At 42.1% G+C, this 22,255-nt stretch overlaps 2 protein-coding genes across 5 annotated transcripts in view; both read right to left on the minus strand.

Annotated features, from left to right (window-relative positions):
* Positions 1-577: 577 nt before the first annotated feature.
* cep68 (centrosomal protein 68) lies at positions 578-19,459 on the minus strand. 4 transcript variants are annotated; one of them, XM_084948061.1, is made up of 9 exons: positions 18,294-19,459; positions 17,957-18,068; positions 15,451-15,750; positions 13,552-14,568; positions 13,177-13,381; positions 12,813-12,973; positions 6,023-6,145; positions 4,323-4,419; positions 578-4,227 (listed from the first exon to the last, which is right to left on the minus strand). In XM_084948061.1, the coding sequence occupies exons 3-9, from the start codon at positions 15,706-15,708 to the stop codon at positions 4,055-4,057; spliced, it is 2,034 nt and encodes a 677-aa protein (XP_084804187.1). In that variant the 5' UTR covers positions 15,709-15,750; positions 17,957-18,068; positions 18,294-19,459; the 3' UTR covers positions 578-4,054. The 4 variants fall into 4 exon arrangements, with proteins under 4 accessions (XP_084804187.1, XP_084804190.1, XP_084804188.1 ...); XM_084948064.1 differs by having other exon boundaries at positions 12,813-12,970; positions 18,294-19,451; XM_084948062.1 differs by lacking the exon at positions 18,294-19,459 and having other exon boundaries at positions 17,957-18,287.
* Positions 19,460-19,840: 381 nt separating this feature from the next.
* Positions 19,841-22,255, minus strand: part of sdhaf4 (succinate dehydrogenase complex assembly factor 4) — a 3,456-nt gene continuing 1,041 nt past the window's right edge. Inside the window, exons 2-3 of the mRNA XM_084948069.1 lie at positions 21,499-21,612; positions 19,841-20,120 (exon numbers count right to left, since the gene is read on the minus strand). Coding sequence (XP_084804195.1) covers positions 20,011-20,120; positions 21,499-21,612 — 224 coding nt within the window. The 3' untranslated portion in view covers positions 19,841-20,010. The remainder of the gene's footprint in view (positions 20,121-21,498; positions 21,613-22,255) is intronic.

The following is a 22,255-nucleotide window of genomic DNA, read 5'->3' on the forward strand; positions in this document are numbered from 1 at the left end:
ACTCCAATCTGGCTTTGTTTTACAGGAAAATGTATTTCTAACACTGACCTTACTTTTACACCTATGCATACGTCTTCATTGTGCCACAGTCTTGTAGTGAGGTGATGACAGTAACGACTCCTGAGCACCTCCTATTTTTCACTAGTCCTAAGATTAAACTAAGCACGTTCCCAATAATGCTGTAAACGAGTGTTTTTTATGCGTAATAAACAAGGAACAACCAAATCCAAGCCTTTTTTTTCAGTGAATATGTACATTGGGGAATTTTTTTCCCTTGTTTTTGGCTTTTATTTCCTGGTGTTCTGCTTTAATATTGTTACTGACTGCATTACAGCTTTCGTGCAATTCTCACAGCATTACACTTAATGCAGTTCTCAAATCACACTTTTATTATTTTACTCACACGTTTACTGTGCACTTCTCACTTGAATCTGACAACTCATCAGACCAGTTTGCACTTTTGTGAATCATAACTCTGGGTCACTGAGGTTCCTGAATACTTAACAGCATTGTATTCACGTTTTCAATCATTACTTCAAACCTTTTTCAAATATGTTTGAAAGAACAAACACAGTAACACACTTTCAGCGGTTTATTGCAACAAATAGAAACACATACTTTCATTTTTGTGTCAAAGCTGTTCATCCAAATTTCCAATTTGTCAGGTGTCAGGTGAACTGAACTTCAGGTAAGAAGATCTGGGTCAGATATGAACCAACTTTAGGTGGAGTTTATTTTCGTTGTGCTGACTTTTTCGTACTACGTGCTAGCTAGCATGACGGAGTTTCTATACACCTGGGTGGGTGCTATGATACTGATTTTGAACTTTATTTTGTTCATAAGGTTAATTATTATGATGCAAACCATCCCCTAAAAAACGTAATCATCTCGTATTCAGAGAAAATATTCCGCGTTTCGTATTGAGCTGAGAAGGAACACAGTTTGTCCCGGACTCCAGCTACAATGGAAAAAGACACAAAGCTGGAGTTATTCTGTCGTTACGCTGCCTCTTCTCTCCTGTCTCTCCTGTTGCTACTTCAATCATGAAACTGATCAATGATCAGCTGATCGGCGTTTCTGCCACAAGTCCCGTCTCTCTTGCTTGTTTATCTCCCACTTTGTGCCAGAAAGAGGAAACTAGCGGATGTCGCGCTAAACAACAGCAGCACGTTTAAGCTTGATCAGCGGTTGTTAGAATTTATTTAATATTAGGATTCTTCTAGTATCAGCTGATGTTTGCTGGAGCCACAGCTGTAAAGCTGCTGGTCATGATGTCGGTTTGGATATGTGGTGAGAGGGAAACATGAAGATGAAACCAGGAGATGTCCTTACTGAATCATCAGAGCTGAACAGGTGATGGAGAAACAGGTTTACCTTTTAGGTGACATGAATGAGTTGAAGGGAAGTTATGAACTGTTTCTGAGAGACAAATAACACCAGGATCCTTTTCTAAGTAGCTGACAGCTGGTAACTGTGCAGGGGCGGGTCTAGCAAAGTGTTGCCAGGGGGGCAGGTAGGGCATTAACAGGGAGAGGGGGGCACAAAGAAATACTTTTCTTTCTTATTCTCATTTAAAATGTCTCGCTTTAAAAAATAATTATCTGAATCTTACAACAAATGATTGATAGATTGATGCATATATACCATCAGAACAGTGTACATCACTGTCACAACAGCGTTTGTTTTCATTCAAAGGCTTATAATGGCGGCCGGTTTCTAGTCAAAACGCTCGGACCGATTTTTTGTCCCAGTCCAGCCCTGTATGCAGCTCATCTGCAGTCTGGTGTTACCTACATCTTCCTATTCAGAAGGCAGAACTTCCGAGTTCTGAGTACAATCAAAGCACCACGACTGCAGTTTTTGTGTTGGATGTAAAAAGCGCACATGACGCTGTGACGTAGGCTAGAATCATGGCGGCGGTCAACGACGGTCCAGGCGTGGGATTTCTCTCGTGGAAATGTGCACATTATCTTTTCCTTTCTATTGGTAGGTGGCACAGTGCACTGTGGCAGGATAGTGCTAACATGTAAGCAAGCTAGAAGACTTACAGTCTGGCTGGTATCCAGTTACGGAAGCAACACATTAACAAGAGAATTCTGAGTAAAACCAAAGTTACTTTCCCTAGTAACTAGTTACTTTGAAAGTAACGAGTAACTTGAAGTAACTGAGTTACTTTTGATAGAAGTAACTAGTAATGTAACTAAGTTACTAATTTAAAGTAACTTACCCAACACTGCTTGTTTGTAATGAGTGTTTGAGATACTGTTACTTTCATATCAGATCAAAGTAGTCTGACCATTCTGTTTTAACTCAGAACTGCTGCTCACTGGATAGTTTCCCATTTCAGACCGTTCCCTGTAAACCCTGTGATGGTTGTGTGGGAAAGTCCCAGAACATCAACAATGTCTGAAACGCTCGAACCGGCCCGTCCGACATCGACAACCACGCTCAGTCATCTTTCTTCCTTATTCTGATGCTTGGTTTGGCTGTCACGACTATGTCCACATGCCTAAATGCAATGATGTGAAAGGCTGATTAGGTATTTTGATTACTGCGATGAGCAGTGGATCAGTCGTATTTAGTAAAGTGATTACATTAGTTTGCTTTTTTTCCCCATTCCACCAGTTTTGTAAAGTTTCAGAAACATCCTTCACGTTTCATTTGTTTCTGAAAAACTTTACATTAATCCCACATTTATGCAGAACTCTTTCTGGGCTTGAGAAAAGAAATAAACATTTTGATGACTTAGTCTTTAAAGTGTGCTGAAAGCTTTTTATTCATTCATCACGGAGTTGAAGTGATTGACTATTCATGTTCTGACATATGTGAAAAACCTTTGGATTGTTGGAGCGCCTTTTATAAAATACGTCCCATTTCTTTTCTGCCGTGAGAATTGAGCCATTGAGCAAAACTGTAATTCAGCCTACAAACTTTACAGATGACAATACAACCGATAGGATCCAAAGGATTCCCTGTCAACATCTCTGTTTCAGGCACCAGAGGACGTGTGTCCATGATTGATCATGTGACTGCAGCAAATGGCAGCTGTCACAGAACAATTGGTAGGAGTGGCTCAGGAAGCGGAGACGGTCATCTACTAACTGGAAGTCTGGTGGTTTGATCCCTGACAGCTTTGGTCTGCTGAACTGTGAACGTTAGCTAGAAAGTGCTTCGATGATGTGTTCATTTACACACACGGTCCAATTAAAAAGTGCTTAGACTCACATATTAAAATGAGTGTTTACAGCCTACTACAAAAATAATTAGGGCCTTTGCAATTTTTAAAAATAATTCATCTATTTGAAAAAAGTTGTCCATAAAGTTAAGAACACTCAGTCACTGATTGGACTTCTCAACCTTTTGTATTTTCATGGAACTGCGTGACCAAAAACATCACTTGCTGTGTGGTACAGACCATCCAGGCACTTTGTGCTTCTGGTGAGTGAAACTCGTATTTTATCAGTGCTAAAAACAGACGTTTGTCTGTGCATTGCAGCTGCACAGTTCATGATTAACCATCACGATAGGAGTCAAGGGCTCATGTTTTAATTTGTCCTGTTTTATGTTCCTGCCCTGGAGTAATTGAAACATTATCTTTTGGAGTAAAAAGCTTCTGTGTTCATTGTGGGCCACGATATATGTGCTGCACACTATGTGTCTCCGTTTGCCTCACAATAGTTTATCTAGTCGCTGCACTAATGTAGTGTTTGATTTACTTTGGTGTCTGGAAATCAGATTACAGAGATCCTTTTTAAAAAGAAATGGTTAACAGACTTTTAATTTGACTTCTGTGAATGTCTTGGAAAAGACAAATGTGATATTAAGTATAGGCAGAAAAACAGTGCGATATTAAGACTAAGAAAAGAACAATTTTTTGCAAAGTGTTTTGGTGGCTCTGTGCTGGTCCTGAAGGCTTATGTGAAAAATGAATTTTTTGTGAATAGTAAATGAGAGCCTTGTATCAAAAGCAGAGTTCTTAGACAGAAATAACACCAAATATTTATATTTGTGATGCAGACGTGCCATGAGGTCTGGTCAGCTGTCGTTGGGTCTGTTAAGTTGACTCTTGGACCACTACAGGACACTTTGTGCTCTGCTGGACAGGACTGGCTTGATTGGGCTGACCCAGGCTGTCTATAGCAGACAGGATGGAGGAGAAGAAGTGTTCATTGTGGGCCTGCAGCATTTCTGACTGACTCTCAATCAGGAGCAGGATGTCTCTTAAAACTGTAAAAGAGAAGAGAGGAAGAACGGTCAGACTCAGTGAGAAAACAAGTATTTAGTTTCCATATTTCTTAGTGAGCATGCTGTAACAGACTGACATGGAGAGGTGCTGTTGATGCAGCTGAGGAGCAGCTGTCCCGTATTCAGAACGCAGGAGGCCAGCGGCTGATGGCTGCTAAGTTCTCTCTGAAAGCTCTGACAACAAAAGAGCCGAGTGAGTGGACCAGAAAACACACGAAGTGATGAACGATGCAGTTTTTACAGTTCAAAGTTCACATTAGACTTAACCTTAGATATAAACTATGACCTACAGATATCTGGGTGGTGCTGACAGGATTCATTTATTCAACTAAATCTAAGCATGAACTACCTCATTTCTTATCCAACAGATTTCTCTGTTTTAAAATGGATCAATGGAGGTGGCGTGACAGCCCACAGCTGGACCTACATCACCATTCTGTGGAAAATTAAAAATCTCTAACCTGCCTTCCATAAGCTCCATTATTAATCATAATAACTGCTTTACAAGCCTTAACATAAACACCTTTCTGACAGCCTGGTGGGAATTTAAAAAACAAAAACAAAATCTAAATCTAAAAATCTAAACTAACATCCATTTGGAGCAGTCCAGATATCTGCGAGAAAAAGAGCAGCTGAATTCTGAGCTAACTGCAGTTTATGGAGAGATTTGTGTTAGACCTTGGAGAAGAATTACAGTAATCTAAACGAGATGTGACGAGAGCATTGACAGGTATGGCAGTGCTGTTTGGAGTAACTGAAGGATGAAGGCGGTTAGTATTACGAAAATGAAAATAAGAAGACTGAGTGATGTGATTTATATGTGCTGTGAAGGATGACACCCAGACTCTTAACCTGAGTTATCAATGGATGGTGAAAAACTGTCAGAACTTTAGTTATGAGTAAATCAAACCTTGATTTCACTTAATCAGAAATGGATGTGGGTTTGGAAGAGAAGTAGAGCTGGGCATCATCTGTGCAGCAGTGAAACTGGATGTTATATTTCTTGAAAATATTACCTAGAGGTAGGAGAAATAATAAAAACCAAAGGCCCCAGGAGAGAGCCTTGGGGTACACCAGAGTTAACTGGTGTAGACAGTGAAAAGATCATTTGAGGTGTTTCTGTACTATGAAATGAATGAAGCCAGATTCAAATTGTTCATACAAGTTATTTCCAGAGGGGTGTCTATGAACCTGTGTAGCCACTCCTTTTTTTTTTTTTTTTTTTTACCTAAAACCTTCGATTATTTCAGAAAGCTCTCAATGCTCCCCCCAGCAAGCTACCGGCTTCAGTGTCTATAACCCAGTGTGAGCTCTCAGGTCATCAGGTGCAGATGTTTTAAGTCTGCAGGTGCTTTCAGTTACTGTAGTCCTGTTCTTTGGCACAAGCTTCCTGCTGAGCTGAGGTGTGCATTTCAAAAACAGACTCAAACCTTTGTGTTCTCACAGTAGCTGTCTGTGTGTGTGCACATTTGTAAACTTACACCTTTTCTTGTCTTCATTGTAAACATATATAGGATTTTATGTTTGCTGTTAGGAACGTGGATTTTGAATGTGATGAAATGTGCTATTTAAACAAACTTGCTATCACCACTGAACTGCTTAATTCATCAAACAAAGGATTTCTCTGTGTTAAAAATGAATTAACAATTAACATGCACACTGATAAAACTTTCAGTAGTGATGCTTTTAGCCTGTGTGAAACAGACACAGTAACGTTTTTCAGGGCAGGACTGTGTGTTTGCTGCCAGTGTAACAACTCGAGAGGCTCAGCCATCACCTGGTAGTCAGCCAGAGATGACTTCCCACGATCCACGTCCACAGTGGGTTCAGTCAGCAGCTCCATCTTCTCTGACACGGCATTCAGCTGCTGGATGAGCAGCTCCACGTGAGAACAGAAGACCTGGAACATACAGTATATTAGGGCTGCCACGATTAGTCGACTAGTCACGATTACGTCGACTATCAAAATCGTCGACGACTGATTTAATAGTCGACGCGTCGTTTGAAGCTTTGTAAGATCACAAAAGACGCAGGAATAAGTAGTAGGATTTAAGAGTGTAATAACGGACTGAAACAGAAGATGGCAGCACTGCATGTACAAGGATGCCAGCTGCCGTTAAACCCCGAAGAAGAAGAAGAAGCTGTGTCCCAGAATTCATATCGCAGCCCAGCTCAGTTTACAACAATGGCGGCAGCTAGTTAGTTTTAATATTGCTCTTATTATTCTTTCTGGGTCACAAAATAAACGTTAAACATATTTTTAGGCGAGAATGTAGCTGTGTAAACCTCAAATATCTGCTCAGTTTATCAAGACACCACATATTTTCAAAAGCGCTCCGACGTTTTCGGAGAGTCTGTTACCCACTAGCTCGATAGCTAGCCGGGGGCAAGGCTAACTAGAGCCGTGAGAACACCGGACTCCCGGCAAATCATTTTCAAACCCACCGCCGTCTTTCGCTACTCAGGTTAAACATGATATATGAGTCACTAAGATAACTTACAAATTTTATTGTTTGGCTTTTTTTTAGTATTTTATTTGTTCCTGAGTAAATCGGTTTGGCTGAGATTAAAGTTATAGTTTTTACACAGCTGAATAAACGTCAAGCAGACAGCTGATTATCAGAAGTGTGAGATGCTCGAGAATTTACTCCGGTGTCCTGTTATATTTTAGATAGCAAGGAGTTTATTAAACTTCACCGAAACAATCTGCAGATTTCATTAAAATTTAATAAACCATCATCTTGTCTTTATTTTTAGTTAGCACAGACCTGAAACACTTAAAGCTGTAAGCTAATGATAGTTACATAAGAGCAGATGCTGCTGGTGCAATAAGCTGTACGTTTTACGTCCAATGGATGATGATCTGATTAGTCGACTAATCGCAAAAATAATCGGTGACTAGTCGACTATCAAAATAATTGTTTGTGGCAGCCCTACAGTACATATTATTCATGGTGCTTTTAATCATATAATGGTTGAAATATTGGAATACACAGATACATATCATTGAGAAATTCAAACAAAGTCACACAGTACAGAACAAGCCTGGCAGAGGAAGGAAGTGAAAGATTTAAAAGATTCTGGAAAGAAAACCAGTGAGAGATGTCCAAAGACCCCAGAACTAGGGATGGGTATTGATAAGATTTTCACGATTCTGATTCCATTTTTGATTCTGTTTAACGATTCGATTCTCTTATCGATTCTTTTTTAAAAAGGAGAACACTAAGGTCGATTAGCTTAGAACTTTGTTTTATATCTTCTCTTTGAACAAGATAGAAATGTAGGAGTAACGTGGCCTTACAAACCCAGCAGTGAGATCTTAAGAGATCCAGCCTACGGCTCTTCAATGGGGCGTCACAGGGTCCCCGGGAAAAAATAGTAAATGTAAAATAATAAAATAAATATTCTTCTGTAGCAATAACAAAGTATAAGATAAATTATTCTGTAGCAATTACACAAGAATATCCAGTAATGTCCCTGCCTACAATTAAACACATTCACTTACTGAAAATCATCTGCTGTGGCAAACGGCTGCAAGCCTTTGACCACAAACTGAGTCACTGCTCGGTGACATTCGTCTATCCCGGCCTGAAAGGAGACGCTACCGGCAGACTGCAGCGAGAACTGCCAGCATCTGAGCCAGACTCTGTCTCTCATCGTGGTCACCTAAACGCACAGTAATGGCAGGTTTTGTAATAAGGCAGATCGCGCTAACACAATATGCACTGTTAGTTGATTATTTACCTGCCGCATTAACGGGAGAGGACGTGCAAACGTTACCGCTGCTGCTGGGCTGAGATTCACGAGTCCGGAGCGAATTAAAAACACGACATTCATTTAAGGTCATCGCGTGTTTTGAGAGCAAATGCTTTTGCATGTTCGTAGTGTTTCCTCCCTTAAATGAAATATCTACTTTGCAAGTTGCCCTGTTGTCATCCGTTCTTGTAAAGTAGAACCAAACTTTTGAGCGTTTGAGCCGCCGTGTTTCCTGCCAGGTAAATGACGCTCCGCAACGTGGTGACGTCATTCGGAGCGACTGGAATCAATAAGGGAATCGTTTGCAAAAATGGCAAACGATTCCAAGGAACTGAAACTGTGGGAACCGGTTCTCAACAAGAACCAGGTTTCGATACCCATCCCTACTCAGAACAGCTGCAAAGAGACTAGTGAGGGACTTAAAGAGTGGAGGAGAGCTAGGAGACATAACTTAAACATAAAAACAGACTGAATTACTAGAACTTTAAGTCAAGGTTATAAAAACCTTCAAACAAAAGAGCAAACATTATAACTTAATACTGTTGAGTTCTAAGGATATCAGCAGTTCAGCTGATATTTGTTCACCTGTTATAAAGCTAAGTTATCATAACTAACTGCCTGACGATGTATACAAGAGAAACAGGAGAACAAACCAGCTGCTCTCCACTGAACGATTCATGATGTACTCTGAGTGGCAGGGGAGCAACATGAGGACACTGTGACGCTAAATATGTCGCAAATGTAAGAAAAAAATCTGAACTTTTTAAATTTTCTGTTTAGTTTTTGTGTGTGTGTTTTAAACACAGCGACGGCTTCAGCCTTGTTATTGTTTGGTGGCCCTGGTCCTTTTGCTCGAGCCACTATGATGTGTTGACGCATATGAATGACTTTGAGTTTGCTTGTGCTGCAGTTAAAGTGAAGCTTAGAGGATAAAATGACACAGCTTTTTAATAAGAAGGCTGAAGACCAGACTGTTGACCCTGGGGGTTTGGGTTTTGGCACTGATGCCTGTGACAGGTTCACCTTTCCAGTCAAGGCTTAGTGGACCTTTCACTATTAAAAGCACTTTATTAGTAAAAGTAAGTAAGTAAAATTTATTTATATAGCACATTTCACAGGTAAAAATCACAAAGTGCTTTACAATAGATCAGACTTACAAGTTAAAATTAATTAAAAGCCCGTTTGTATAAAAATGTCTTCAGCTGCTTTTTAAAGGAGTCAGTAGAGTCCAGACAGCGTAAAGACGACGGCAGAGAGTCCCACAGCCTCGGTGCCTGAAAGGCTCGATCCCCACGTGTTTTAAACCTGGTACGTGGGACCACCAGTAGCCTCTGACTTGAAGACCTAAGTGCTCGGGATGAAGCATGAGGTTTCAGCAGGTCAGAGATATACTGGGGAGCTTCACCGTGCAGAGCTCTAAAAGTTACAACTAAAATTTTAAAATGAACCCTAAAATTTACAGGCAACCAATGAAGAGAAGCCAAAACTGGAGTAATGTGTGACCTCTTGTTTGTACCAGTTAAAGGTCTTGCCGCTGCATTCTGTACAGACTGAAGGCGATCCAGAGCTGGTTTGTTGAGACACGTAAAAAGACCGTTACAATAATCCAAACGAGAAGAGATAAAAGCAGGAATCATCTCAAGTTCTGCCTTTGACACCAGTAGCCTGAGTTTAGAAATGTTTCTTAGATGATAAAAACAGTTCCGGACAAGTTGTTCAGAGTGTTTCTCCAGAGACATCGAACGGTCAAATATAACACCTAAGTTTCTGAGACGCGACTGAAATGAAGGGTCTAAAAAACTGATATGCTGCCTAATTTCTGAGAGCATGTGATCAGGTGCAACAATCAAAGTTTCTGTTTGATCTGCATTTAACTGAAGGAAATTATCATTTAACCATTGTTTGATTTCTGACAGACAATTATTTAAACAAGACAATTTATACAACTCAGAAGCTTTGAAAGAACAGTACAACTGAATGTCATCAGCATAGAGATGATAAGAAATATTATTGTAACGTCTGATAATGTGGCCTAGAGGGAGGATGTACAGCAAAAAGAGAATAGGACCTAAAACAGATCCTTGAGGTGCCCCAGAGGGCAGAACTGATGTTTCCGACAGCACGATTCATACAGACAGTAAAGGATCTCTCAGAGATACGACATAAACCATTTAAAACAACACCAGTGATCCCAAACAAGTCCTTCAGCCTATTTATCAGGATGCTGTGATCAACAGTATCAAAAGCAGAGCTGAGATCCAACAGAACCAGAACAGTGTACTCTCCAGAGTCTGCTGCCATCAGAATGTCACTAGACACTTTAAGCAAAGCGGTTTCAGTGGAGTGCAATGTGCAGAAACCAGACTGGAAAATGTCCAGAACATTGTTCTTCTCCAAAAAGTTGTTAAGTTGTTCTGCAACTGTTTTTTCCAAGATCTTTGACACCAACGGTAGTTTTGATATTGGCCTGTAACTGCTTGGAAGAGATGGGTCCACATTTGGTTTCTTTAATATTGGTTCAACAATAGCTTGTTTAAAATAGCTGGGAACTGAGCCAGTATAAAGAGAAGTAGTAATTATTTCCAGAATACAGGGGCCAATAGAGTCAAACACACTAATGAAAAATGATGGAGGAAGTACATCAAGGTGGCTTGAAGTCAGTTTCATTCGACCAAGCAGACACTGATGTCCTGTAAGGTAGCAGGAGTAACAGAGGAGCAGGTATCAGCAACGTGTCAGTGTGATACTGAGAGGATGATGGAGAAATATTAGACCTGACAGCAGCGACCTTATTAACAGAATAGTTTAAAAAGTCATTACAATCAGATTTAGTATAGACTGGTACATGAGCAATATCAGGAGAGACAATGTTTCTGATTGTATCAAACAATACTCTGGGATTTTTCTTTTTTGAAGCTGTTAGATTAGCAAAATATTCCGTTCTGGCATTTTGTATCATGTCGTTAAGTGAGGAAATTGATTCCTTGAGATGTACCCTATGGACCTCAAGCTTGGAAGCCTTCCATAAACGCTCTAATTTGCGACAATATCTCCTAAAATTTCGAATATTTTCATTTATCCAAGGACAGAAATTTGAAGAATGGACAACATTTAGTTTTAGAGGTGCCACCGTATCTAAAATAGAGTTACATTGATTGTTAAAAGACAAAATAAGTGAATCCATATCATTTTGAGCCATGCGAGGGACAAACATGGCAGAGAACCTTCTAGCAGCATCCTGGTTTATAATCCGCCTTTGGATCATCAATTTAGGAGGTGAAGGATCCACGTAAAACGACAAATTAAAGAATATACAACTATGGTCACTCACACGGACATCTTCACACATACATCATGTATGTTTAAACCCAGGGAGAAAACGAGATCCAGAGTGTGGCCCTTTGTATGTGTGGGGCCAGAAACATGCTGCTTAAAGTTAAAAGACTCAGTGATGGTGATGAGCTCAGCAGCAGTGTTACAGGAAGCGTCATCAATATGAAGGTTGAAGTCTCCCAATATTACAACCTTCTCCAGTTTAATGATCGATGTCAGGAGGTCGTTAAATTCAGTTAGAAAGACCCCAGCAGGTCCAGCAGGTCGATAGATTAAAATACAGTGAAAGGTTTTCAGAGAACCGACCTTCATCATCTGTGACTCAAATGAAGAACAGCAGTCCGAGGTCATCAGTTTGCATATGAGTCTGTCCTGGTAAACAGCAGCGAGTCCTCCACCACGTCCTAAAAGACGCGGAGTTCCAATGACAGAACAGCCAGACGGGCAGATTTCATTCAAGTGGACATAATCCTTATTTTGCTGCCACGTCTCAGTCAGACACATAAAATCTAGAGACTCTTTAATAAAAAGATCATTTAGAATAAATGATTTGTTCGTTATAGAGCGAACGTTAAGCAGGGCAAACCGAATTGATGACGGTTTATCTGCGGAAACCACAGCTGACTGCAGCGGTACTTGAATTAAACACCTGTGCACACCTGTGGACCTGCCGGGCAGGGCGGCGACTCCAGAGTTGGGAAAAACCGTGATCGATGAGCAGACGTAGCTGTCACCAGCAAAACGGAAAATGGATGACGGACACAGAGTGAGCAAACGGCTTTCGAGCCATGGGGCTCGGGTCCCAGGCGGCGGCGTAACGTCCCCAGCAAACGACAGAGAGGAACTGGTCGCAGGCACCGAGAGTCACCCCACAGCCAAGCAGCTAGCCTCCGGTACCTTCTCCGTTTCACCTGGACGCCGGCCCTCGTTCCCCTTTTTCGTCTCTTGAGGGTGGAAATGCCGCGGGTTGTGCACAGTAGCACGCACTCAGGTGAGGAACACTCCACAGGAGGAGGAAAAGTTTTTCTGTAGCTGTCCCAGCTGTCACAGCAGATCTCCATTGAGTCTTTGATGTTTAACAGTGTATCCCCATCATAAATTAAAGCAGCAGAAGCAACGTCAGAATACAAAAGAGCAAAAAGTATATTGCAAACGACAAGTGACGACAGTGAAAAACTACACTGTGGCCTCCAGCGAGCTGTAGCAGCAGCGGCAAAGCCAAACACAGGCGCCATTGCTGCGATCCAAGTATTAGACGGGGACTACTTGATGCAAACACCAGAGAGGAGGAATAATCAGTGGTGTCATGTAAACCTCTTAAAGCGCCATAATACTGCTACTTCTCTTCCTGAACTAAGCAGTGATAGCCACTCCATACAAAATCCTGCACTCATTAGTGACATCTGCCATAGCAGCAGTTTAATCTGTTGATGACTTTCAGTCTGGAAAATTATTCACAGATCCAACTGCGTCCCTACCTTGATGTGTTGCATCAGAGAGTCACTCTGCTCCGGGCCCTCCAAGCTCTCCTTTGGATTATCGATCAGGCTGAGCCCACACAGCCGGTCCACCAGACTCTCAGCCTTCTTGAGGCTAGGGCGACCCAAGCCACCCTCAGCATGCCCTACGTAAACCGCTGCTGACGGAGAGAGAATAGTTTTTGTTTGTATTTTTCTTAAGATCAGAAATCTCAAAATCACACACCTCCAAACCCTGACAATTAATGCCAACTCTTTTGGATAAAGAGATGGAAATATATCCACTGCAGTGAAGGTGATTTGATTCTTTAACTGTGTACAGGGCTACAATCTAAACATCCTTACAAATATTTATTACAAGTACCTGTTGGAGGAGCATTTTTGTGCTCTGTGCTCCACTTTTTACAGTCATTTCTGTCTTGTTTGTCCTCCTGGAGCTCCTTGACTTTAGTCCTTTCCTCTTGTTTTCCTGACAAGCTGACAGAAGAGGGCCAGGAGGTGGTGCATGTTTCCAGAGAGTCCCAGTTAGCTGTGACAGGCCAGCTCAGCTGAGCGGTCATCTCCCTCACCTGCACACAGGGACCACAGTGATGATGTGATGCGTTTTGCTACTTTAGCAAGAATTGCTAAAGGAATGCACAGTAAAAATACAACGTTGTGAACATGATTAGCAATGATGTAAATGGTTCTGCTTGCACAATCACCAGAGTGGTAGCGTCAGTGTACATATAGTACTGACCTGTCTGGACAGGAGCTGCAGCTCCTCCACCTGGTCTGGAAGAGGCCGGAATTCCTCATCCAGGTCCCCGTACACACACCTGGACTGTCGAAGTACACTTTCAGAGCGTACGAAAGCAGAAAAGGTAGATGTGGATCGCATATGGTGCTGATAATTGAGACTATCATTAACGAAAGGATTTATTTCCCCTCCATCCTCACTGCAGTCCAGACAGTCCGAGGACAAAGAGAGCAGGGAGAGTGGTTCACCTGAAGATCTAGTGATAAACTGCAGGTCAGGTGACATATAATTCGAGCTAAGAGTGATTCTTTCACTGCTCTGTCCTCTTGCACCGGTTGAAATGTCCAACCCTGGCAGGCTGGTGGAACTACAGAGGTGGCCCATTGCAATTCCTGAGTCCTGCAGGTTGAGGTTTGTCTGAAGGCTGTCATCCTGAAGGCTCTTGGAGCTGTCCCATTCACCGTCTACCTGTCTTGGTCTTAGTGGGTAGGTGTAATCCAGCAGTTCCTGGTACTCCTTGTTTGGGTCCCATGCTGTGGAGTGCCTGTGTGGAGATGGGGGCAGAGTTTCAGGGATGGCACAGGCCCAGTAGTCTGCCTGATAGGGAGACTTGGGAATCTCTTTTGAGTTTACTCCAGAAGAACACAGTTTTCTCTCTCTCCAACTTCTCTCCCTCCGGCTCTCTATCACACGCTGAGCTTGGCTTCGTTTGTTTGAACAGGGGCTGTACGTAGGATAAAGGACCGTGGAGGTCAGTCTGGGCTTCGGGGGAAGGTCAAGTCCACAGACTTTAAAGTTAGACCTCGAGAGGCTCTGCTGAGCCAATCTGTTTCCAAATGTAGCGGAGTCCTCACGGTGCAGCTCTGAAACACCCAAGGGTGAGCCGAGGTCTTCTTCAGAGGTAGAGGGAAGTGATATTTCAGTGGGAGACAGGCTAAGTCTCTGTGGGATGAGCTCCTCTCTTGGTTTGGGCAGGAATTTAATATTATGATGTTCACTTCTGTCCTGTTGTTTCTCCTGCAAGAAAAAAAATCATACTGTAGCATTATGACCCTTATTGTTGCATCAGAGTAAAAGCTTCTGGCATTTAGTCGTTTGCATCAGCTCAGACATTTAAGCTACAAAGTGATGAATAATAGAAAGTGACGAGGATGGCGTACATTCTTAAGTGAGCAGTCATTTATGGTTAAACAACAAAGTTAAACAACAAAATACCACAAAGATCATTTTTGTATCATACATTTATACAACTGCCTGGAGCTTAATTTCTAACCCAATGATTTACTGTCTATAGCTTTAAAGGAAACTGGAATAGCTGCTGATGACATGATCACAGACACACAGGATCAGCTTCTCTACTGGTTATAAATCCCTTCTTGAAGTTTCCACACATCATGCTTGTCCCCAAAGCTCTGCCTGTGGGTATATAGAGCTAACGTTAACTCAAAGCTGACTAGCTAATTAGCCCTGCTAGGGAACGACAGAGTTCAGAGAGTAATTCACTGGGCTTTCAGTTCTGTGAGGGTGGGAGACGATTATACTGTAAGTACACCTAGGTTATACTTTTGTTGTGCTGGACCCGTGTAGAGCCTGTGGCCTAGCCTTCGTGCTTTGGAATTTTGACACCCAAACACGAGCTGACGGTTCGTCTCTTTGAGGTAAGACGTTCCAGCTGATTTAAAGGATAGCAGCTGAAAAATAGATGTTACAAGGTCTAGAAGCAAGTGACACCACATGTTTTACACCTCACAGTTTATAAAATTCTTATAACACTATATAAATGCGTTTTCATGATATGGGACCTTTGACAAAAGCCAAGTCGTTCGTGTCGGCTGTATTGTTCCATCTAAAAGGACAAAGAGATTTTACTTGGAGTTCTTCCTTCTCCATGCTCCTTACCTTTTCCACGAGCCTCTGTGGACGTGTCTTCTTTAAGATAGACACATGCTCTTCTACAGAAAACAGAGGCTTCCTGGTGAGATATTGCCTGCCTGTCAGATACTTGGAGGTTGCTGCCATGGTAACACCTTTGTATGGCTCTTCTTTGTCCCCCTTTTGTATCCTGACTCTTTCAGTGACTTCTGGAGTTGAGCATCTCTTTCTCTGTAGCTCTCTGCGATTTAATTTCCAGCGCTGGCGGCATCGCTTCACTTCCATTGCACAAAAGGAGACTTGCCTCAGTTGAGGCACACAGGAGCCCTGAAATAACACAAGAAAGAAGCAAAGTACACGAGAAAATATAGAAAGAATTATCCAACGTCTGGTAAAACTAGAGTTACTGCCTCACGGTCCTTTCTTATCCAACAGATGTGCTGGCTAAGAAGAGTTTTCCTCTTCTAGGATACAGGATGTCATTTATTCAGCAGATTATGAAGCAAATAATTTGTTGCTGAAAATTTGCAGAACATAGAGCCATAAAAAAACTAAAGTTCCAATAGTGCAAGGTTCTGTTCAACTTTTCTGCTGAAATCATGACAAAAGTCCTCTGATAACTTTAGTCCAAACAACTGATATTTTGTTAACATGTATTGCAGTTGTCGGTTTATGAATGTACAACATGAAGTCACCATAAACAGACGCTTAAACTGTTGCTTTTGATATTTGGATTTTTTTTACTAATCTTGAAGCCAATCCCAGCCACCGTGGGGCGAGAGGCAGGGTACACCCTGGACAGGTCGCCGACCGACAACCATTCACACTCACATTCTCCAGTTACCCTAACCCCACTGACTGCATGTCTTGGGACTTGTGGGAGGAAGCTGGAGCACAAACACGGGGAGAACCACTCCACACGGAAAGGCCCCAGTCAGGTGGTGGGATGGAACTCGGGACCTTCTTGCTGTGAAGCAACAGTGCTAATCACCGCGCCACTGTGCCCCAAATGATTAATATCAATAATAATAATAATCGATGTCCCTACCCTCACCTATGATCACGAGCTCTGAGTACTGAGCGAAAGAAAGAGATCGCTAATATAAGTGGCAGAAATGAGCGTCCTCCAAGGGGTGGCTGGCCTCTGCCTCAGAGATGGGCTGAGGAGCTCTGGGAGGGAGGGGCAGAATAGAGCCGCTACTCCTCTACATTAAAAGGAGCCAGTTGAGGTGGTTCCAGCATCTAACAAGGGTGAGTGAGCAGGCCCAGGTGCATGCCAGATATACATGTATGTAAACTTTCCACTGTTATGAGATTTGAGATTCGTTCTCTCAGATTAATCTCAGTATGTCATCATACAAAAGGCTCAAACTAAAGGCAGCAGGTGTTTTGGATTCTTTTTTAAAATTGAACTTCTTATTGCAAAGCAGGAAAACAGCAGTCGTGAACATATACATACACATGACAGAGATGTACTTAGATGTATGGAGGTCAAGGGAGTCAAAAAAAACAAACCAAAACAAAAACAACAGCAACAACAATAAACAATGAAAAAGACTAGCAATCATCCCTTTGTTGCCAGGCCAAATCCCATAAACCCAATCGCAACCTCTGAGCTGAAGGAGCGTCAAATAGGCCAAAAATAGGTCCCGGTGGGGTAAAGAAGGAAAGGTTTGTCCTTACGCGCTGTAGAGACGGCAACAATATGTGAAGAAGATCTTTGCTGCGGAAGGTGGCAGGTAGCTCATCATTAAGCCCTAACGAGCAAGTCCTTGGACCCAGATGCAGTCGGCAATTAAATATGATGCAAAGCTTGTCTATGAGTGATGGGTGCTTTGGATTCTTAAATTATATCATTGCTTAATGTTCTGTTTCTGATCCAAAGTTGTTTATGCTGTTATTCTTATATGTTAATTTAATTTCGCTGCTGTAAACTGCTGAAGTAAATAATACAGTTTCGAGTTTACTTCACTGCACCACACTCTGTAAATAGATCAGTACATTCAATGCAACACAGCAACAAAACGATTCCCTTTTTAACTCCAGCAGCAACAGGATATCCGCATGTTCGCGATGCATAGAACAAATTGGTTCTCTGGGTACTGACTACATACAGTCATCATCAGACACAGCGTGGACGTGGAGGACACGACGACAGCAACAAGCACAGAGGACTCGGAGTAATGTTCTGTGCCCTCATGACCTCTGTCATGGTTCATCTTCACTAGTCTGTAGTGCTGAGCATCAGTCCACGAACGACAGCCTGGATAAAAAAACACCAGCCCAAACAAAACCCACAAGCAACAAAGTACGCGCTGACTCTCAGCTTACTGACGAACCTCGCTCTGTGATGGAAATCTTCGACAGTTACACGGCAACCTCGAACATTTTCAGCCTCATAAAGTTTCCTGTTTAAACTGTATGACACTTCCCATCATTCAGCAGTGTATGTGTAAGTCAGACCAACAGCCAGTTATAGAGAATACATTAAAACAATCTATCTTGTTTAGGAAAAGAAACGACAGATATTTACCGCATTTCTCAGCGTAGCTCAGCTCGAAGCGTCCATGCGCTGTAGCTTTGCCCCCAGCCTGCCTCCTTGCAGGGTGTAGTCGTTAGAGCCGTAATGACTGCTTAGTACAAGCCTGTTCAAAACAGTGTTATTAGCATCCAGGTTGTGCCTTATAAAGGAAATGTCGATTTACTGCCACTCGGCTATATTTACTAGCCTACTGGTGTTTTATTATAGCTTGGTATTTGTTGTATATAAAACATATTTGGTATAAGACACATTTCAACGACACAAAAGTAAGTCGTAATTACAGAAACACATAAAATAAAGGTAAAAAAAGCGAATGGATCTTTCTTACGGTACGTGACTGTGACGGAGCTCTTCTTCTCGCGATTTTTATGGTCGTTGCCAAACTAACTTACAGGAGCGTTGCTGCCACCTACTGGAGAAAACAGCAGCAGGAGAAAACAAAAAACAAACAAAAGAGAATAACGAGATTCATCTTCATTGGCCAGTTATGTGAACACACACAAGGAACTGAGCCCCGGATTTGAGCTCAATGTACCTACAGAATAGACGAACAGGCAGACAGCAACACGACAGCAAATAACAACATGGACAGCATATTTTTATGGTGGAGTAGTGTTCAACGATGCACAAAGTGCCCGTCTCTGTGTGGATATAATAGATTTGGTTGTTCTTACCACAGTGTTGGCATTGGTTGGTGTTACTTGCTATAATTTCTAACTGTGGAATCCCATAGCTGATGATGTCTTCTGCTCATTACAAGAACTAGAGGACGTAACAATGCTGGATACTCCTGTGTGCACTCTTTTATACTCTGCCAAGCGCTCATTTGTATCTCTCCCTCAATCTTCCAGTCTGGACGTACAATCACCTAGTGTCAGTTGGATTTAATTACATTTATCATTAGCTCATTTCTCTTCAAAATCCTGTGCCAATCACAATATACTAAATGCTATTAATTTTATTAAATCATACATTTTAAAAGTCATTCATTCTTTTACATTAATGGTTTCTTAGTGTCCGAGTAAATCCCCCTCCCATCATTTTCACACACACACACATGCAGCAGCCTCCAAGGCCGTCTTCACACACTGCCAGTGTGAGGCCTGTCATTAGAATCATTATTATATTTTCTTATTCATTCTATTGGTTAAAGACTCCTGTGAGTGCAACTTTGAGGGAACAGTTCACCCTGACCGACGTAGGGTTAAAGGGGACCCCGCCCTGGAGCCAGGCCTGCGGAGGGCGCCTGGTAGCCGGGCCTTAGCCCATTGTTCCCAGCTGGGCGCCACCTGAAGAAGGGACATGGGACCACGATCCTGTAACCCCACCACTTTTATATTTATCAATCTGAACAGATATATGTGGAGAAAGAACCGACAGTCATGTCTTTCTCACAGCTGTAGCAGAACACCATCAATGTGCAAACTCAAACTCGTAAAATACTTACCGGTAAGTGATTTTGACTTTTTTGAACATTAACCCATTAAGTATGAGATGAACTAGGTCTGTGACAGAAGACTATTGTGGCTCTTTGAAGTCGAAGTCTGTGTTTAAATGTTTCGACTGATATTTAATTACTTTTTCATGTGTAATTGTTCTTAAAACAAAATGCAAGAAAGGCCTGAGTGTTCAGTTAGCGCTCTGTACATGATGGTAACAGGATCCAGACACAACAAACACAACGTAAGTGTGCACATTCCATATGCAGTGAACCCAAGCACCTGATTATATTCCTGCACCTGCTTTGATATAAAATGAAAATGGTAGACAAGAGAAAAACAGCGTGGGGGAATTCTTCTGTCAATAGATCAGCCAGAACAGAAGTGTCTCTGTAGTCATGCTTCTATTGACATCAATGAAAACACAAAGTGTATCTTTGTTGTTTTATTACTTTAATTTGGCAACTTGCTCGTTGCTCCTCCATCACGATTAAACAAAAGACAGAAAACCACTAATGGCTGCATACATATCCAAACTGCATCAGTATGTCATTTTACAGTACATCTCCATACTCATAAGGTACATATTAATTTACAGATAATGAGCTAGAAGTCTACACACCGGCCCTTCCTCTCCCAATCTCCATAGCGAGTTGGCTCTGGACCCCGTGGGCCCCCCTTCTCCTTCGTCACAGGGTTCACATCATCAGGGAACTCTGAAAAAATAAGAGTAATTGAGATCTTCAGGGACAGTTTTCCTTTTCTCAGTTTACAATAAGGTGAGTTTCAGACCTTTTGAAACCTCTAGACCAGGGGTGTCAAACTCCAGTCCTCGAGGGCCAGCATCCTGCTTGTTTTGGAGATATCCCTGCCCTACCTGCTGTTGATCACCTGGATCAGGTGTGCTTTGCCAATAAGAAGCTAAAAGGGCAGGTTAGTTGGAAAACAAGCAGGACCGCGGCCCTCGAGGCCTGGAATTCGACACCTGTGCTGTAGACCAATTTGTAACGAAAATGCATATTAAATATAAAAATATACCTTGTCTAAATAAACCCACTGTCCATTCAAATGAAAATGTTTTGTTAGGAGGACTAAGCACATAAAAATGTTTCTTAATATGAAAGTTTGAGAATCCATTTCAACGACTTTGGCAGTGTCTGATTTAACTTCATGGTCATTCTGGAGATTCCAGTTTGCACTTGTGAGCCATTTCTTAACTTGATCCCTATAAACACTTCCCAAAAACCAACATCCCAGATGTCGGACAGAACGTGGATGTGACTCCTGAGTTTGTGTGTTCCAGTAACAACGTTTGAAAAGGTAGAAAAAAACATGGCATGCTCATAAAAACATTCATGTATAACTACCAATGTAGCATACTAGCTTTTAGAGCTTAAACACACTCCTGCAGCGCGTTCATGGACAGAGTCGGCTCAGTGTGCTGCTTATGGCTCACTTATTTAATCCAAAACAGTGGCAGTACAGATGAAAGTTTTACAGTCCCACTGCTCTTTAAACTCACTACCACCATCACCTTGAACTGGTCCCTCAGGGTTGGTGGGTTGGCTCTGACTTTCTGAACAGGAAGTACAAACTGAAGTTCCAGATTGAAACTCTGACTGTGAGCTCTGAAATTCTGATTCTATTTGGAGCAGGACACGATTCCAGCTGCCACAGGACGAAAGGTGAGGTACACCTTGGACAGGTCATCAGCCTGTTGCAGAGCTAACAGAGAGACTGACAACCATTCACACTCACATTCACAACTATAGGCAATTTAGAACGACCAGCTAACCCAACTCCACTAACTGCATGCTTTAAGACTGTTGGAGGAGAACCCAGTACAGTGCTAAACACTGTTCCACACACACGGCCGATTAAGCCACTCTCCTGTTTTCTCTTAATCTCTGTTCATGTTTCTACAAACAAAGAATGTAATAAAGAAACAGCACATCTACTTTCATTCTTCATTATCCCTGATTATTAACAGTATTATTTACAGTTTGTTCGCCGATCACTTTGGTTGTCAACTTGTTCAGTGCAGGTTGTAACTGTTTGTTAACTAGATGCAGAAATGCTTTGTCTCTTTCTCACTTTCTAGTACATCTTTGCTCGTCTCTTCGAGGTTGTCAAAGCGTCCTTTTGGGGTTTTGGCCTTCTTCAATGGCTCCTTGTCATTCACCGCTCTGCTGGCTGCCCGCAAACACCCTGAAGGAAAAGACACACTCAAGTATTAGGTTCCAGTTTATTCAATGGCGTCTTGTCTACTTTTGTTTTGTTGAAGATCTCTACCCCGGCCACTTCTTCTATGGAAGGGGCCTGACCTTCCATGATGGTTCCTGTTCTTGCTCTTCTTCTTTCTCAGGTTTCTGCTGCCTAAAATATTCACTATGCATACTATCAGTTGTACCTATCTTCCTGTATACTGGCGTTAACACTCACTAGTCCTCGGCCACCTTCCTTCCACTTAGCATACAGACTTAGGGTGCTGGGTTTGGGGTGAAATCCTCCATGCATGGTAAGGAAGTTCCTTGTCTTGATGTCAGTGGCTTCTGTTTCCTCCTTTGGCCAGTTTATTATCCCAGCAGGGCGTAGATGTTGATTGCCTGGATCTTGTTCTTCCCATTCAGCTTACTCTGCAGATATTTGGTGGTTTCCCTTTGCCAGGGGGATTTCCAGGTACATATTGCTATCCTCAGTAATGTTCCCCTTTGCCTTCAATTACTACCTTTGCTCTCTTTGTTGCCACTCAATTACATTTCTCCAGTCCAAATGACATTCTGATGTCACCGCTGCAGATGTTAGTGGCATGGATCAGTGAGTCGATGTTTCGTTCACTCCTGCCCTGTAG

The sequence above is a fragment of the Perissodus microlepis genome, chromosome 13 (assembly GCF_051167445.1).
Source record: "Perissodus microlepis isolate ML-2025 ecotype Zambia chromosome 13, ASM5116744v1, whole genome shotgun sequence".
Lineage (NCBI taxonomy): Eukaryota > Metazoa > Chordata > Actinopteri > Cichliformes > Cichlidae > Perissodus > Perissodus microlepis.